Consider the following 19,025-nt stretch of genomic DNA (forward strand, 5'->3'; position numbering starts at 1 on the left):
AGGGCAAGCGCAAAAATCCAAGTGGGAATGACTGGAGCAAGAGAGTGAGGAGGGGGAGGGAGGTAGGGAACCCAGTGGTGAGGAGGGAGGGCAGACCTTTGTAAGGGCTTTCATTATTCAAAGTGAACCGGAAACCACACAAGTTTCTGTTCCCAGGACAGAGGGACGTGATCCGACCTGGGTGTGAACCAGCTCACTCCGGCCGGGCCTGTTGAGCTGAGGAGAGACTTCAGGGGGCACAGGCAGAAGCAGGGAGACCAGATGGGTGGCTACCATGATGATCCTGGCCCGGGGGATGGGGGCTGGGGCCTGGTGGTGAGATGCGGTCAGATTCTGAATGTGTTTTGAAGGAGGAGCTTATTGGATGTTAGTGTGAGGGAAACAGAGAAATCCATAATAACTACAAGATTTTTGCCCCAAGCAACTGAAAGGATAGAGTTGTCATTAATAGATGTGGAGAAGCAAGCTTGGTTTTGGAGGAGTAAAATTTGCCACTTGCCCCAGGAATGAAAGCCAGTGTCTTTAGCACCGGACCCTGCTGTAAGCCTCTCCCTCAGGCTTCTTCAATGTGTGTGTGTGTGTGTGTGTGTGTGTGTGTGTGTGTTGTGGGGGTGGGGGGAGCAGGCCGTTTTTATGAAGCTCACAGGGATCTGCAACAAGGATAAGCCAGGATAAGGGCCCAATTCTGCCGCTGAGCAGACTGAGCTTTGAATTCAACATGTGACCTGGCTTTGAATCCCTGCTTGCTATGTGACCCTGCGCAGGTTACTTACCTTCTCTGAGCTGGTTTTTCTCAGGTATGAAATGGGGTGGTATGGAGAGGTAGCATAGCTGAGTGTGGCTGGACAGAAAACAGACATTTCTGCCACATTTAGAAAATAAGGGAGGTACCCAGCTGCCTGTCACAGGAGGTATGGGGCAGAGGCTGGATGTGCACGTGGTGCGGGAGGGTTACCTCGCTAATCAAACCTGACCGTCACTGCTTACTTAAGAGACAGCTGGCTGGGCTGAGGTCTGCGTTTATTATCTGACCCATTAGCCCTAAGCCTGCTGAGTAAGAATTCAAATGTCAGCTGCTATCACCTCATTTAATCTTCACAATAACTCTCAGAGGTAGGGGCTGGTGCCACTGTAATTCCCAATTCCCATTTTAGAAATGAGGAAACTGAGGCAGAGAGAGCTAAAGTAGTTTGTCCAAGGTCACTGAACTGGTATGCAGTAGAGTCCATGCACAGGTGGTCTGAATTCAGCGTCCATTTTCTGTTGGTTATAACCTCAGTGTGTGACCTTGGACTAGGCCTGTGTCCAACTCAGGGCCTCGATTTTCTTGTCTGTATCACAGAAGAGTACTAGTGGCGCAATGATCAAGTGCTCAGCTGCTAACGGTAAGGTTGGCAGTTCAAACCGCCAGCTGCTCTCAGGAAGAAAGATGTGGTAGTCTCCTTCTGTAAAAATGACAGCCTTGGGAACCCTCTGGGGCAGTTCTGCTCTGTCCTATAGGGTCACTGTGAGTCAGAATTGACTTGATGGCAACGAATTTGTTTTTGTTTTTGTTTTACCACAAAATATTCCAGCTGACCGCCAGCACTAACTGCCAGCCATGTGAATGTGCCATCTTGGATGTCGAGCTCCCTGATCACTGCAGCCCACCGACATCACGTGGGGCAGAAGAACCACCCAGCTGGGCCCAGGCACCCATAGAATCATGAGGTATAAGAAAACGGGATTTATTTTAAGCCACTATGTTTTAGGGTGGTTTGTTATGCGACAATAGAGAAATAAAACAACATCCAGCAACAAACATTTATTGAATGCTGGCTGTGTACCAGGTATTGTACCAGACCTTGGAAGAGGCGCCTGCATTTCTGTTGTCTGCTGTCAGGGCCTGCAAGGAGCCTTTAACTTCCTCCCCCTGCAGTCTGAACCAACAGGCCTGGGCGAGAGGATGCAGCCCCAGGGGTTGTCTCTTCAGAGACGGCATCAAGGGCAAGGACAATGCTCTCGTAGCTGGGTGGAGGCCAGGGGGGCTGGGTACCAAGCGGGGCATCCCCTGAGGTACTGCACTTCAGGTCTTCCTCTGTGGAGTATGCAGGTGGTGCTGGGGGCACCTCGGCCGCGGTCAGTGAGCAGCACACAGCCTCCTCGTAAGTGGGAATGGCAACCACCTTTGGTGTCCTATAGGAGCAGGAGAAGACAAGCTGTCAGCAGGGGCTAAGGCAAAAACCTACTGCGTGCCAGGGGAGTGAGGAGGGCTGGGCAGAGGGAGGACTTCATGACTTCGTCCAAACCCTTGTGGATTCCTGGGTGCCCCATATACATAGTTGAAGCTTGGTATGAGCTGGCCCCTGCCAACTTCTGCCCTCACCACCCCAGCCTTCCTACCCCTGGTAGTAGTTACCTGTACATGTCTACCACACCTCCGCCTGCCTCCTCAGTCTCTGCAGGGAAAGCCCTTCTCTCCTACTCCCCCCTCCACTGCTGGTCAGTCTCCACTTATTCCTCCTCTGGGAAGCTTTCCTGACCTATCCCACCCCCAGCAAAGCCCCCACTCCCTGCTCCGGGCTCTGTCACCACACTGACCTTCCTGGTTGTCCCGGAGGGCAGGGAGTGGCTCCAAGAGTCCAGGGCTGAGGGCAGGTGTTCAGGAATGTTTGTTGAAGACTGAGTGATGGTCCATGGACAGAAAGACTCCCAGCTTATTATAATATCCCTTACAAGATCCAGAGTTGTAGACATTCAGGACAGGATGGGACACCTCCTGTTTTCCCCTTCTGGGGCTTGAGCCCCTGATATAGTAATTCTGCCTCGTGACTACCTCTGCTTGCATACCTCCAGAGATGGTGAGCTCACTATTTACCAAGTCAGCCACTTCTATCTCTGAACAGCTCAGCTGTCCTGTGACTCACTGGGCCACCCTGCCGAGACTTGAGGCAGAGACCATGTCCTCTGAGGTTCCTCTGACCAGGCTCTGCAGACCAGATTCCAAGAACAGCTCACCAGCCTCCCAGCCACAGCCCAGGCTGATGGGAATGAGACCAGCCACCAACCGTCTCAGGGCCCTGGTAGGTCACCTCTGGAGAGTCAATGCCCCTTCATTGCCAGGACCATCTGGGCTGGGAGTGTGACTGATTCTAGGTCTGGGCTGCTACTGCATTGGGTGATACTGCCAGGTACAGGGGCTTAGTAGGTGATCTTGAAGGTCCCTTCCTACACTGAGTCTCTCAAGGGCTGGCTATGAGTCCAGGCACGAGCTGGTTCAAGGCCCAGCTCTGCCACATTCTTGATGGAAAAGTATAGGTTGGTAACTCCATTAACCTGGGCCGCAGTCTCCCCATCTGTAAAATGGGGACAATAATGCTACCTACTTCACAGGACTGTGTGAAGCTTAAATGAGAAAATGCAAGGAGGCACTCAGCACATGCTGGGTAAATGGGAGCCATTTAATGAAACCTCAACGGTCTCCATGAGGAACGGGCGGGGAAGACAAAACTTATCAAAGCATGGCATGGCAGGCCCGCACATGCTATGAGCCAGCTGGTTGATCTTTCCAACCCTCTGTCTCTGGAAGACAGCCTGGAAACTGAGGAAGCCAATAAGGGGCCCCACCCTCCTCAGAGCTCCCAGCATCCTTTGCAGGTGAGGGCTGGACAAAGAATATTGCCCCAGGAAGCAGGCAAGATAGGTTCCATTGCTGTGTGACCTGGGTTGTGTTCACACCCTCTCTGGACCTCTTTCTCCTCATCTGTAAAATGGAGATTTTTATAGACTCAGGAGAGGAAAAAAAATGAAAAAGCTTTGAATACAGAAAAATGTGCAGAAGGAGAGCCCTATTTCTCCTTCCCCGCTCACCTCCCAGCCATGCCCCTGCCACTCCCCAGCTGCTCAATGCTGACAGACAGGAGACAGGCTTTGGACACGCCTGGGACTGCCCCAGCAGGTGACAGCTGGCAGGGCAGGGGACAGGTGCCAGCCAAGCTCAGCCACAGCAGGAAGCTTGCTTAGCAGACAGACGTGGAGTGGCCCTCACCCCACATGCGGCCATTCCAGTGGCCAGTGGGGTCCAATCAGCCCCAAGTCTCCCTGGTTATGGCCCAGAACATCAGGACCTCTGGGAACACAGGGCCCTCTCCAAGGCGGCTATATCATACACCTCCAGGGAGTTCTGCTCTGATGTATTCTGATGCTGCACCCTGCGCCTATGGTCTCCATGCACAGGACACCACACCGAGGCCAGAGTCGGGGCCTGGTGGGGTCAGCAGAACGGGCCTGGTGCTCCACCACCCTTGTTGGGTCAGGCAATCACAGTAGAGGAAGGAGATGCTATTCAACCAACACTTTAGCTCTCCAATCTAATTTCATAGTCATGACAACCCATTTACAGATGAGTAAACATCTTACGTCAACTAAGTGGCAAAGCCCCAGTTTTGCCTGATTGCAAAGCTGAAGCTAAATCCACTTATCATATCTCACCACTAGCCATCTAATCTCTCCAGATCTATTTTCTAATCTATAAAATGGGCCAAATTCTTACACTTACCTCATAGGCAGATACAGTTCAAATCAATTAGTGAACACAAGAGTGCATTATAAACTGTAAAGCATAGTAATAAAAGTGAAAACTAATGCATGTTCGAACTTTACAGTGTATATACTTCCTCATCTATCATCTCATTTGAGCGTACCGGCAACCCTAGGGAAAAGGTTCTGTCATTCCCAGCTGACAGATGAGGAATCAGACATGGCTGAGAGAGTCTAAGTAACTTGCTCAAGGTCACACAGCTTATAAAAGAAAGGGCAGAGACTGAACTCCTTCTTTGGAATTGGCCTGTGATTTTTCTGCTGTACCTATTGAGGGTGGGGCCCCTGTGAAGACTCATGTCCAGCTACTCATGTAGGGACTACATTTAAGATGTGAGTTCCCCAAGGGCAGAGATTTTGTCTGTTTTATTCACTGTTGCATTGCCAGGACCTTGAATGAGACCCAGCACATAGTAGGTGCTCAATAAATATTGGTTAAATGCATGAAGGAATAAATAGATGATAAATGGGGAAACTAAAGGAGCCCTGATGGTGCAAATGGTTAAGTGCTTGGCTGCTAACCAAAAGGTTGACTGTTCAAACCCACCTAGAAGCTCTATGGGAGAAAGACCTGGAGATCTGCTTCCATAAAGATTACAGCCAAGAAAACCCTATGGGGCAGTTCTACTCTGTCACATGGGGTCAGTGTGTGTTCAAAACAACTTGATGGCACCTAACAAGAACAACAAACTGGGGAAACTGAGGCCTCAAGAAGGGAAATGACCTGCCACAGCCATCAGTCCAAGAGGCCTTTGCCTCTGACTTGAATTTACCCCCAGTCAGGCACCCCCAGAGAGTGAGGTGCCTGAGGCCCGCAATCACGGAGTACCAGCAGAGCTGGCTGGTTCAGCTCCAGGGACAGGAAAGAGCACTGCTAGCACGTGCAGCTGCCCCGACACCCAGCCATCCATTTCTGTATCTAGGACTTGGGCCCAGAGCCTGATGAGCCAGGAGCACTCTGTGGCCTCCGGGGGGGACTTTCTCCCTGGCCCACCCAGCTAGGAATGAGGCAGATGCAGCTGTGGCCTGGACTCTGTTGGGTCAACATGGCTGTGTGTACAGACAACATCCCCATCCTCACCCCGCCACCTCTCCTGGGCCTGGTAAGAGTGTCTGGGGGAGGCAGGGCACTCATGTCAGGCTGGGCAGTGGGGGTGGGAGGAACAGGCTTTGACCCAGAGTGTTCCGAGGCCCAACCTGGTTCCAACTGACCTGTGCGAACAGGTAGCTCACTCTGAGGTCCAGGTTTCTCATCAGAGAAGTGAGCGTTTGGCCAGATAGTCCCCAAGGCCCTGCCTTTCACTCCAATAGTCGATTCAGACCAAGGCCTGACTACCAGACTAAGTGGCATTCATGGGATGTTATATTGTCTCTGACCTCAAGGCTAGCAGGGTGAATAATCAGTTACTTTCTTTAACTCAGAATGCATTTGCCCCTCTAACAAAGCGAGGGAGGACATCCAGGTCCCAGGCCAGCTCACAGAGACCTGGTTATTGCCTCATACTCTGGAGTACAGAGCTTAAAGAGTGGGGGGGTGGGGGGTGGGAGGGGTGGAGTAGGGGTATGGCAGTCAGCTGGCTCCGCCACTTGCTAGCTGTATAAGCCTCACCTTCCTCTCCTGTAAGCAGTAGCAATAATTCTTACCTTGCAGGCCGACAGAAGCACTAGGGATGATGTATACAGGCCACTAGGATGTAGGCTTACTCAATATTTTGTTGAATGAAGAAGCATAAGTGCTGCATAATATATGCATTCACAACAAGGCAAAAAGTGGTGGTGGGGGTGATACTCTTTTCATGTATGAAGCACAGATAAACAGATATACAGTATATCTGTGGTATTAAAATTTCTGGGGGGGGGATGTTAAAAAAAAATGTCTAAGAAGACTCCTTAAACCAAAAAACCCATTGCCATCGAGCTGATTTCGACTCATGGAGATCCCATGTGTTAAAGAAAGAGCTGCTCCATAGGGATTTCTTAGCTGTAATCTTTACAGAAGCAGATCGCCAGGCCTTTCTTCTGTGGCAATGCTGGCTGGGTTCGAATTGCTAACCTTTAGGTTAGTAGTCGAGTGCAATCTGTTTGCGCCACCTGGGGAAAGAAGGCCCCTTGGGGAGGGGAGATGATGAAGAAACGATTGAGAAACACTGTCTTAATGCAAGATTTTGTCCCCCTACCCACTCCTAGCCCCGTGTTTTTTGCACGTGCTTTTCCTCCTCTCTTCATCTTGTCCACTTAGGGAAGTGACATTTACTGCACACCTACTGTATGCCAGGCACTGGGCTAAGCACTACATACACATCACCTCATTTAATTTCCCAAGTGTCCCCTGAGGTAGGGAGAGGTGAAGAGCACAGACTCTGGGGCCAGACTCCCCGGCTTCAAGTCCTGGCTCTGACACACTCTGGGTGTTTTTTGGCAGGTTACTTTCTTTGTCTTGGTGTCTCAGTGTTCTCATCTGTAAATGGAGCTAAAAACAGTAACCAGCCTCTAAGCCATCTGTCATGGATTGAGTTGTGTCCCCCAAAAATATGTCAGCTTGGCTGGGTCATGATTCCCAGTGTTGTATGATTGTGTAATCTGATGTGATTGCCTTATGTGTTGTAAACTCTATCACTATGATGAGGTTATATGTGATCTCCTTATGTGTTGTAAATTCTATCACTGTGATGAGGTTATACTGATGAGGTTTACAAGATTAGATAGTGTCTCAATGCAATCTTTTTTGAGATATAAAAGAGAGAAGTGAGCAGAGACACATGGGAACCTCACGCCACCAAGAAAGCAGTGCTGGGAGCAGAGCGCGTCCTTTGGACCTGAGGTTCCTGCGCAGAGAAGCTCCCAGACCAAAGGAAGATTGATGACAGAGCCGACGGAGAAAGCATTCCCCTGGAGCTGACGCACTGAATTTGGACTTGTAGCCTACTGGACTGTGAGAGAATAAACATCTCTTTGCTAAATCCATCCACTTGTGGTATTTCTGTTGGAGCAGCACTAGATGACTAAGACACCATCGTACATGTTGTTCCCTCTGCCTGGTAACTTCACATTGTCTCTCTTAAAGCCCAGCTCAGCCTTCCCCAGAGAAGCCTTTCCTGGTGATACTTCCAACGCCCAAGTCCTCTGGGCCTTCCTTGACCAGAGTACTTACCTCTGTATTTCTCTTCCCCTTTACTTGTTCCCCCACGGATCTGTGAGCTCCCTGAGGACAGGGATTAAATGAGTTCATATATGAAAAGTCCTTAGAACTGTGCCTGGCATGTGTTAAGTACTATACAAGTATTTCTTATTATTATTGTTATTATTATTATTCTTGTACTATTTCAGATGAAGAAGCTAAGGCTTAGTGGGGTTGCACACCTATTTAAACTCCTACAGCCGGTTAGTGATAGAACCAGGAGGGGATCCCAATGTGTCTGACTCCTGTGCCTGTGCTCTTAACCCCTATACTACTCTGCCCTGTACCATACTAAGCTCAGCTGCAACCTCCTCCAGGAAGCCTCCCTAGATTTCTCCATGCTTCCACAGGACTCTGTTCACCCCTCTCTCACAGCCCTAACTATGCTGGTTTGTCATGCCTCTATCATGGGGCTTTGGACGCCTCCAGGACTGTGCTAATCAGTCTCCACATCCCCAGGGCACTGGGCAAGGCCTGGTCCAGAGGAGGAATCCTGTGAGAGTCTACTGAGCCAGTGCCTGATGGTGTGAGGGGACCCTACCTGCCACCCCCACCCTTTCCCACTGACCTGCAGCTCTCCTTCTCCAAGGTCTCCACAGTGAGGTAGTGCAGGTCTCTGGAGAGGTGGTATGGGTCCCATTGGGTTGGACCCTGGGTGCTGGCCTTGACGGACCACAGCAGGCCAAAGAACAGCAGCAGCCCACCTGCGCTGCAGAAGAAGAAGCTGACCGACCTGAGCAGGGGGCCGGGGGCCTCAGGTGCAGGGTGCCCAGTGGGTGAGGCCAGCTGGCCAGGGTGGGCCCCTGTGTCCCCTTCACTCCACCAAGCGAAGCAGAGCGTACCGACCACCAGAACCATGGTGCCGCTGACCATCATACAATAGCGGAGGGTGGAGGCCACATGGCCCCGGTCACACATCTGGACACAGAGAAGGAGAGAAAAGAGGACATGGGCCATGTGAAAGGCCAGCTAGGTGCTGGAGAACTGGGTTTTAGACCTTCTTTGCCTGAGGTCGCTGTGCAACCTTAGATTGGTCACTTGGCCCCTCTGGGCCTCATTTTCCTCATCTATGAAATGGAGATGATACCCCTGAATTTGCAGGGCTGTTATCTGAATTAGCAAAGAAAAAAATGGACAGAAAAATAAACTGGAAGGAAATCTTGAAGAGTCTTGCGCCTTGCCCTAGGTTGCACAGACAGTAAACGACTGAAACCCAAGTCCATGTTGTTCCCAAAGCCAACCTCTAAGCCATTGTACATGTTGTTCCCTCTGCCTGATAACTTCACATTATCTCTGCTTAAGGCTCAGCTCAGCCTTCCCCAGAAAAGCCTTCCCTGGTGATACTTCCAACTCCCAAGTCCCCTGGGTCTTCCTTGACCACAGTAGGTACCTCTGTGTTTAACTTCTCCTTTACTTGTCCCCGCACGGATCTGTGAGCTCCCTGAGGACAGGGTCCATACTGGCCCTGTTCACTGCTGTATCCCCGGTGCCTAGTACATAGTAGCTGCTCAGTAAACATTTGTTGAATAAATCCTTGCAAGTGAAGAAGGTGTTGCTGGATGTCATGGATGGAATTGTTTCCCCCCAAAGTTTGTGTTGGAATCCTAACCCCTATACTTGTCGATGGAGCCCTGGTGGCTCAGTGGTAAAGAGCTCAGCTGCTAACCAAAAGTTGGGCAGTTCAAATCCACTGACCACTCCTTGGAAACTCTACGGACAGTTCTACTCTGTCCTATAGGGTCGACGGTTCTACTCTGTCCTATAGGGTCGCTATGAGTCGGAATCAACTCGATGGCAGTGGGTGAAACCTGTAGATGCAATCCCATTCAAGAATAGGGTTTTATTTGTTATGTTAATGAGATCATATCAGTGTAGGGTGTGTCTTAAAGCAATCACTTGAGATATAAAAGGAGCAGATTAGGCACAGAAGCAAGGAGGCACAGATGGGGGAAGATAGATGCCATGCCACATGAAGATCGCCAAGGAAATGAAAACAGAAGCTGAAAAGAGACAAGGACATGCCCCCAGAGCCGACAGAAAGAGAAAGCCTTCCCCTAGAGCCTGTGCCCTGAATTTTGACTTCTAGCCTCTTTAACTCTGAGAAAATAAATTTCTGTTTGTTAAAGCTACCCACTTGTGGTATTTCTGTTACAGCAAACTGAAGCCCATTGTGAGGTGATTGAAAATACCATGACGTCTTAGTTAACTAGTGCTGCTATAACAGAAATACTACAAGTGGATGGCTTTAACAAACAGAAGTTTAGTCTCTCACAGTTTAGGAGGCTAGAAGTTCAAATTTAGGGCTCCAGCTCTAGGGAAAGGGCTATTCTCTCTGTCGGCTCTGGGGCAAGGTCCTTGTCTCCTTTCAACATTTGTGGGCCTGATAACCCTTGGATATCTCCACGTGTCTTGGCATCAATCTTCCCCTTGGTCTCGGAGGTTCTCAGTGCAGGGACCCTGAGTTCAAAAGATGTGCTCCACTCCGTTCTTCTTTCTTGATGGTACAGAGGACCCTCTCTCTGCTTACTTCTCTCTCCTTTTATCTCTTGTAAAATAAAAGGTGATTCAGGCCACACCCCAGGGAAATTCCCCTTGCATCAGATCAGGGCTATGGCCTAAGTAAGGGTGTTGCATCCCACCCTAATCCCTTACAACTGATTGGCTGATCACATCAGATCACATCATGGGAAATGATAACATCATTAAATAACTGCCAAATTACATCATTACATAACTGCCAAACCACTGAGAATCACGGCCTAGCCAAGCTGACACATATTTTGGGGGGACACAATTCAATCCATGACACATGACTTGGGTCAGGCACACCTTAGTCATCAAAGTGACATCTTTGCTTTTTAACACTATATGTATTTGTAAATCTTTGGCACAGGCAGTACGTACTCAATTCATAGGCCCTCCTTCCCGGCTCAACTCCTCTTGGCCCTCAGACAAGCCCCTGCAACTACCCTTAGCATGTTCTCCTGCTGCCTAGGTCTCCCTCGCTCTCATGTGGATCCCCTGTGGGGCAGGCAGGGCACGTTAACCCATCCCTGGCTGTAGGGGAGGGGAGGGCATCAGCATCGACTGTATGAAGGAGAGCCTGTAGCCTGTTCTGCTGTTATGCAGCGGTTTTCTTTATTATTTTAGATCCAGGCTCTCACTGATTATCATCAGGTGTCCTGGGCCAAGATCCCCCCTGACCCATTTCAGAGAGGTGGTGTTTAGGCAGTTGACTCACCCTTCACTCCTGTGTGCCTCCTGACTCTGGACCCTGATGGGGGAGAGAAAGGGCTCCCTGCCCTCGAGGGCATAACTCTCCAATCCCAGAGAAGTCCTGCTCCCAATCCTGGCACTCAGGACCTACCAGGCTGCCCCCGCCTGCGCCACCCCTTTCCCCTGCTCCCTCACTGCCCCCCCTTACTCCCCAACTTTCACCACCTGGAAGCCTCTACACCTGCTGCTCCCCCTGCCTGGGGGTCCCTCTGCTCCCATCCTTGATCCTCTTTCTACACCCTGTTCAAACCCCAGCCCAAACACCAGCTCCTCCCAGAAGCCTTTTCTGCTGCTGCCACTCCCCACCTCCAACTCCAGCCAAAAAAAACAAAAACAAAAGACAAACCCAAATCTGTTGCCTGCAAGTTGATTCCGACTCAGAGCGACCCTATAGGACAGAGTAGAACTGCCCCACAGGATTTCCAAGGAGCAGCTGGTGGATTCGAACTGTTGACCTTCTGGTTAGCAGTAGAGCTCTTAACCACTGCGCCACCAGCACTCCACCCAACTCCAGCCAGAGGAGGCCTTTCCCTGCCTTAGAGTCATCACTGCCTATGACTGGCCATTCTTTCTGTTAGCTCTGTGACCTTGGGCAGTCCGCTCAACCTGTCTGAGCTCAAATTCCTCCTTCTCAGGGAGAAGCTAGTGGTGAAGAGCTGCACAGAGGATGGACCTGGCCAGTGGACAAGTTATCCAACCTCTCCATGCCTCAGTTCCCTGGTCTGTAAAATGGGCACCGAAACAAAAAAACCAAACCTGTTGCTGTCAAGTGGATTCCTACTCATAGCGACCCCATAGGACAGAGTAGAACTGCCCCACAGGGTTTTGAAGGAGCGGCTGGTGGATTCAAACTGCTGACTTTTTGGTTAGCAGCCGAGCTCTTAATTGCTGTGCCACCAGGGCTCCAAAGTGGGCACAATAACATCATATTGTCCACAAGAGTGAAAACATATGAAAGCTAGGTATTCTTTTATTGTTATGATTTTTATTTCCACAGCAACACTGAGAACCCACCCCCTCCCCATCCCTCAACCCTCTTGCCCTACCTGCCCACCAGTAGCAGGGCCAGACTGAATCTATTTTCTGCCCCTGGCAAGTGGGCAAGGAGCCCTGGTGGCTGGTTAAACGCTGGACTGCTAACCAAAAGGTTGGCAGTTCGAACCCACCAGCCGCTCCGTGGGAGAAAGATGTGGCCGTCTGCTTTGTAAAGATTTACAGCCTTGGAAACTCTATAGGGCAGTTCTACTCTGTCCTGTAGGGTTCAACTATGAGTGGGAATCAACTCGATGGCAATGGGTTATGGGGGCAAGTGGGCAGTGCCTTCAATAAAAGCCTGCTGGAAGAAAGCCTCTGCCCCTTAAGGGAGCTAAGAGAGCCAGAAGGAGAAAGCCTCACCAGCGCGCGCAGACCCGCACTGACGTGCTTCGGGGAACTGCAGTGCTGTCGCTCCCTCCTCCCACCCCTGGATAACAAGTGAACTTTAAAGAGTGCCAGTTTTTTTTATAATGAACTAAACCGCCTGAACTACAAGTCCAAACCATCCCATCTAACCGGGGAAACTGAAGCCCTGAGCACGCAGCGAATTAGAACACATTAAAGAGGAGATCCTGAGTCCGCACTCTGCCCACCTAGCTACCGTGGTCAAAGTTAAGGGAAGGGGGCTCATGAGGAGCCGGCGTCAGAGAGAGCCGAGGCGCTCGCAAAGGAGGGAGAGAAGGCAGCGACGTACACCCACCTCCGGTGCAGCCATCGCGCGGCAGGCGCTCAGGCGTCGTCCAGCCGCGGGGAGCTCAGCGGGAATAAAGGCATGGTGGTAGTTAAACGCGAGGGCGGCGCGAACCTCGGGGCGGTGGTCCCCCGGGCGGCAGGGAGAGCTCGGCGTCAGGGGCAGGCTCTGGTGGGCGCCCCCCAGCCCTGCTCTCCACGCCCCTTCAAAGCGCTCTGAGGTCCGGCTTCCAGGGATCTCGCCTGCCCGGGACCCAACAGCCGCGTCCGTCCGGTCTCCTACCCAGTGCAGAGGGGCGCGAAGTCCAACTTCACCTGACAGGTTCTGCAACCCACCGCGGGCGCTAACGTGGGGTGCCTGCTGAGAGAAGCTCAGAGCCCGGGTCTCGCCCTCGACTCCCGGGGTGACACCCCCCCGGGCTTGGTCAACTGCAGCCGGGTTCCAGGACTCGGGCTCGAGGGCGCGGTGCGCCCCACCTCTCCTCGGATCTGCGTCCTCGCGGGCCTCTGGGCCCCGCGGAGACGCCCGGGTGACCTCGCTCCAAGTGGCTCCAGGTCGTGCGCCACCGCCCAGCCGATCCCGCCCGTCCTTAAAGCGACAGTGCTCCTGGGGCGGGGGCTAGGGGATAGGTTTGGGTTTTCCAGCACGGGGGGACGGAGGGGCCGATGTTAATGGGAACTTCCCTGGAACTGTTCCGGAACGATCTGCCTTCTGCGTTCTTCCAGCCCCACAACCCCACTAGGGTTGACGGGCTGGGGGAGACAAATTCCTCTGAGAGCCATCTACATTCAGCTCGAAAGAATCCTAGGAGTCCTGAGCTCATTCCTCCTCACTCTCATTTGACAGAAAGGGAAACTGAGGCCCAAAGAAGGGAAAGTCACTTGCCTAATAAGAGTTTACAGCATATTCAGTTGACATAACTAGATTTTTCTCCCCGCAGCTGTCAATCTGAATGTCAGCCCTCCGGGACTCACATCCACGACCTCACATCCTCGCGAGGAAACTGTTCACAGTCATAATGGCCAGCATTTCAGTGCTTCCCCCAGCCCCTGCCGAGGTCACGAGGTCACCATCGGACCAGCTGAGGAGAGTCAGGACCTTGATGCTTGGGAGCAGCAGCCTCCCACTGCTTTGTGGCCTAACCTCTCTGAACCTTCGCTTCCTCCTCTGTCAAAAGAGGGCTGATAAGATTTAATAAGTTAAGCAATGCAGGTTAAAAAAAAAAAAAAAGGAAAAAAAAGAACACCAAACCCCCGTGTAGTCCATTCCAACTCATGGCGACCCTATAGACAGAGTAGAACTGCCCCATAGGGTTTCCAAGACTGTAAATCTTTGCAGGAACTGCTTCCGTTGGGGCTCGGAGGGCTTCCGGTTGGAACATCTGACCTTTTGCTTAGCAGCCTCCTGGTTTAAACACTGCGCCACCAGGCTCCTTAATGCAGGTTAAGTGCTAACAAAAGGCGGTTTTTGTGGACAGGTGATTTGGGAGCCTGGAGGAAGGGATAGCAATGTAGGACTGTGTGTGGCAGGGAATACTTCTGAGAGGATACAAAGAAGGGGCAATGACATCCAAGTAGAAGGAGGAGGATGTGCAAAGGCTGCACAAGCCATGCCAAGCCCGTTCTGACTCAGATCACCAGGCCTTTCTTCCGTGGTGGGTTCGAACCTCCAACCTTTCAGTTCGAAGCTGAGCCCAAACCATTTGTGCCACCCAGGGACCTAAAAGGCTGGTTAAGCCTTGAACTATTTACGTGGGCCCAAGGGAACTGGTTCAGGGCCAGCCTGGACTGGGTTTTGTTTTTGACTTTTCCTGCTACTCCAATAATCCAGGGGGCTGGGACCAGATTCCTCTCAGCCATGGCCAAGGATTGATTCCCCACTGGGCTGGTGGTGGCCAAATTCCTCCCACCCCAGGGACACAGAAGGTCGAGTAGCCTGTCCAGTGGGGACCTGAGACTCAGAGAAGGGACATCAGTGTCTCAGAGTCAGAGAAGATCAGCACAGGGTCCAGGCCTCTGATTCCCAAATTCCTTGTCTCCAAGGAAATATTCCACCCGGGAGCACTAGAGTCCTCTGAAGCAGTACCTCCGCTGGCCAGTGAGGTCTTTTCACACATTATCGCTTTTCATCTTTACTGTGTGTGGTCTGGATAAATGTTCCCCATTTACAGACAGGAAACTGAGGCTCAGAGAGAGGCACAGCCTGTGCAAGGCTAGAGAGCTCAGAAGTGGCTGAGCTCAAACCAGAGACCCTTTCAGCTTTGCTCTGCTCCATCTGGAGGTGAAGACAAGCTGCCCAGGGACCGAAGGCCACCAGCAGCCTTCTTGGTGCCCTTGTGGCTCCAGGGGATTTAAGCCGAGTGGAAAGGTGGAAGCCATGAAGCTTTTTCATTCCTGCACAGATAAGCGTGTGTGTGGGGCGTGGGTCTCTCACTGGTCAAGACTCACCTTCCACTTCCTGCCTAGAGCACCCACAAGTGAGTCACAGGTTGGTGAGGCCGAGGCTCAGACGTGGGCAGGGCAATGTGCTAGCACGTCCCTCAGACTCTGCTTAGACCAGAGTCCCCTGGCCCAGGCTGAAAACTCTGAGCCTAGAGTTGACAGGTTGTGATTTCTGTCCTGACCCAGTTACTTATAGGCCAGAAGACCCTTCAGTCTTATGGTATCAGTAAAGTGGAGACCCAGGACAGCTATGAGAGCTTAATAAGAGCTTATCCTCCAGGAGCTGGCCTTGTGAATCTCCCCTAGTCAATGGTGAACTCCCTAGGGGCAGGGACCAGATGTGACTTGGCTCAGGGCCCAGCAAAGCCCAGCATGGCAGGACCCACAGGGGTCTGGGACTGGGGGCTGATCCGAACCTGGGGAATTGGCCCAGTTATGTTGGCTCTGTCTTCCTTTCCCCACCGTTTGGGAACTCTGGTTCCAGCCCCTGGGGCCTGCTATGATGCTCGGGCACCATGGTGAGCCTTGCTGGCTGGGGCATACTCATCTCTCTGAATAAGCAGCCCCAGACTTTCCCTGGCATCAGCTGGGTGACTCAGAGGAGAACATTGGTCACCAGCTTCTGGACAAAGGGGTGGGAAAGGATCTACCATTTGCACCCGCCTATTGCACATCACCAGCTGAGCACCAGTCTCATTTAAGCATCACCTCAGATAAGTCATCGAGGCTCAAAGAGAAGTGCCTTGTCCAGAGTCACAAAGTTTATGTAGGGGAGAAGGGTGCTGAAATCCACATCAGTCTGAATCTCCAGACCTATACGAACTTTTTCATTTTGTGCCACACTGTCCCTTTCTCATTTAATCCCCTGAGCTTCTACTGCCTCTTCCTGGCCTCGCTGCCCCCAGGCTGCCAGTCCTTCATGCTGTACCAGCTTGAGCTTACAAATCAGCACCCCAATCAGTCCCTCACCTGCCCGAATTCTTCCTTGGCTCCCCAGTGCCCTCAGAATAATGACCCAGCTCCTAAGCATCCACGTCGTTTGTGACGAGGTCCCTGGCCACCTCCCAGCCTCGTTTCCTGCACTCCCCACTTTGCCACTCTGAACCCATCCATGCTCATTGTGCCCTAAGCACAAGGCCATGCCTTTGCAGAAGCTGCCTTCTCTGCTTCAAAGGCTTTCCCTTCTCACCGTCGCCACCTGGTGAGCTTGTACACTTCCCTTAAGACTCAGGTCACAGGTCACCTTCTCTAGGTGACTTGTCCTCAGTGTCCCAAGGTAGAATTATCTGTTCCCTCTTGCAGGCTCCTATTAGCCTTTAAAAGTCCATCTATCATAGCGCTGATCACACTTACTAAATGCCTTCCTTTTTCTTTCCTAAGAAAAAAAGTGCCAAAAATGTGGAAAATACCAATAACTTAAAAAGAAAAGTCTCCAACCCTATAAAGGAAGAAAAACATTTCCCTAAGTGCACCCGCATCTGCACTGGCTCTGCCCACCCTCCCACCACCTTGGGCAGGTGATTCTAGGGCCAGGGCCCAAGGCTACACTTGGAGAAACAATGAGAAGTAAGTGTTAGAATCAAATAGTTCCATATCCAGCTCTGCAAACCAGCTCTACCCTATTCTGGCTGCGGGTCCTTGAGCAGGTTACTGCACAGCTCTGTGCCTCAGTTTACTCGTCTGTAAATAAGGGTAACAATAGTGCCAGGCCTCCCAGGGTTGTTATGAGTATTAAATTAGTTATTATATAATGGGCTTAGCAACAGTGCTTGGCTCATAGTAAGTGTTCAGTAATATTCACTACTGTTCTTATTATTATCTCTAAGAAGAAGAGAAACCTTGAGGGCAGGTATGGCCGTCTTTGGCCCTATCCATGTCTCTGTGCCATCTCAAAGGTGGCACACAGTAGGCCCACCTTCAATATACGTGTGAATACCCCAGGGTGTGCAATGGTGAATTGTTCTGTGCCCTGCCTAGGAACCCAGTACATTTCCAGAAGGAGGAAGGAAGGCTCATGGGGGACGGGAAGATTTCGAGGTCAGCCAGAATACAGCCAAGGCTGGTCAAGGTCTAGGGTGGGAGTATCTTTAAAGAAAGATCTCCCAGTACATTCCTGCAGTACAAATAGCAACAGGATTCTGAGGGGAAGTTCAGTTCATGAACCACTGTGCTCAACCAAGGGTGATGTTACTCCCCAGGAGGCGTTTGTATGGAGACATACTTGGTTGTCACAACTGAGGCGGGGTGTGGGTGGGGGTGGGAAGCGATGCTATTACATCTAGTGCGTTGAGGCCAGGAATGCTGCTAAACATCCTACAGTGCACAGGATGGGCCCCCACTCCATAATGAAGAATTCTCCAGTCTAAAATGTCAATAACACTGAGGTTGAGAAACCCTGACTTAGACTTCTTAGTTAAATTTTACAGAACAGCTGGTTCAAAAGTTTTCAGACCCTGTTCTGCAGAGAGATTCAGGGGCTGCTTCTGAGGGTAGAGTAGGCAGAAGTGTGCGGGAACCCTGGCCCCACTCCCAGCCAGTCCAAGCAGATACCTTTTTGTCAGTTTTTGATACTAGGGGACTGTGTTATCTTTCCTTTGGGAAAAAGCCTGGGGGTGAGAGAGGGAGGAGAAAAGGCTTGACAACAACTGCCTTGCTTCTATCTCTGTTTTATAGGCACAGAGAGGGAAAGTAAGTTGCCTAAAGCCACACAGCGAATCTAAAGTACAGCAAGGAAACAGGCACAGACTTATGGTGTCCAGAGCCCTTTTTACCAGCTGCTTAGCCACTGTATAGAATCAATAATGCCACGGGCTAGGAGTCAGGCACCTAAGGAGGGAAAGCTGGGGGAGAAAGGAGGGATTGGCAAACCAAGGCCCATGGGCAAAATCTGTCCTACTGCCTGTCACTGCATACTTTTGTATGGCCCACAAACTAAGAATGGTTTTAAAAGGTTGAAAAAATCAAAAGAGAAATAATATTTCATGATACATGAAAATTTTATGAGATTCAAATTTTGGGGTCCATAAATAAAGTTGTATTGGAACCCTGCTGTGCTGATTCTTTACTTATTGCTTTTGTGCTACAGCATGAGAGTTGACATAGTTGCAGTTCACACAGTTGCATGTGGCCCACAAAGCCTGGTCCTTTCCAGAAAATGTTTGCCAGTCCCTGAACTAGGCTCTGGCTCAGCCCTGCACCTAATGCGTTATGCAATTCTGGGCAAGTGACCACACCTCTCTGGGCCTGTGATGGATTGAATTGTGTCCACCCAAAATGTGTGTCAATGGGCTAGGCTATGGTTCCCAGTATTGTGTGATTGTCCATCATTTTGTCATCTGATGTGATTTTCCTACCTGTTCTAAATCCTACCTCTATAATATTAATGAGGCAGGATTAGAGGCAGTTAGGTTAATGAGGCAGGACTCAAATCTACAGGATAAGGTTGTGTCTTGAGTCAATCTCTTTTGAAATATAAAGAGAGAAGCAAGCAGAGAGACAGGGGGACCTCATACCACCAAGAAAGTAGGGCCAGGAGCAGGGCATGTCCTTTGAACCCGGCATCCCTGCGCTAAGAAGCTACTAGTCCAGGGGAAGACTGATGACAAAGACTTTTCTCCAGAACTGACGGAGGAAGAAAGCCTTCCCTGAAGCTAGCACCTGAATTCTGACTTCTAGCCTCCTAGACTGTGACAGAATAAATATCTCTTTGTTAAAGCCATCCACTTGTGGTATTTCTGTTATAGCAGCACTAGTTGACTAAGATAGGGCCTCTTTATTTATAAAATGGTGATAAAACTTCTCTCCTGAGATGGGAGCTGTTTTAGTT

General features: G+C 50.9%; 1 protein-coding gene across 1 annotated transcript; it reads right to left on the reverse strand.

The window, feature by feature from the left end:
- Positions 1 to 1,898: 1,898 nt before the first annotated feature.
- On the reverse strand, positions 1,899 to 8,683 carry TMEM61 (transmembrane protein 61). Its single transcript, XM_012554322.2, has 2 exons — positions 8,325 to 8,683; positions 1,899 to 2,175 (listed from the first exon to the last, which is right to left on the reverse strand). Exons 1-2 carry the CDS (start codon positions 8,672 to 8,674, stop codon positions 1,899 to 1,901), a joined length of 627 nt encoding a protein of 208 aa, XP_012409776.1. The 5' UTR covers positions 8,675 to 8,683.
- Between the last annotated feature and the right edge of the window lie 10,342 nt (positions 8,684 to 19,025).

This window comes from Trichechus manatus, unplaced genomic scaffold (genome assembly GCF_000243295.1).
Source record: "Trichechus manatus latirostris isolate Lorelei unplaced genomic scaffold, TriManLat1.0 scaffold00015, whole genome shotgun sequence".
Lineage (NCBI taxonomy): Eukaryota > Metazoa > Chordata > Mammalia > Sirenia > Trichechidae > Trichechus > Trichechus manatus.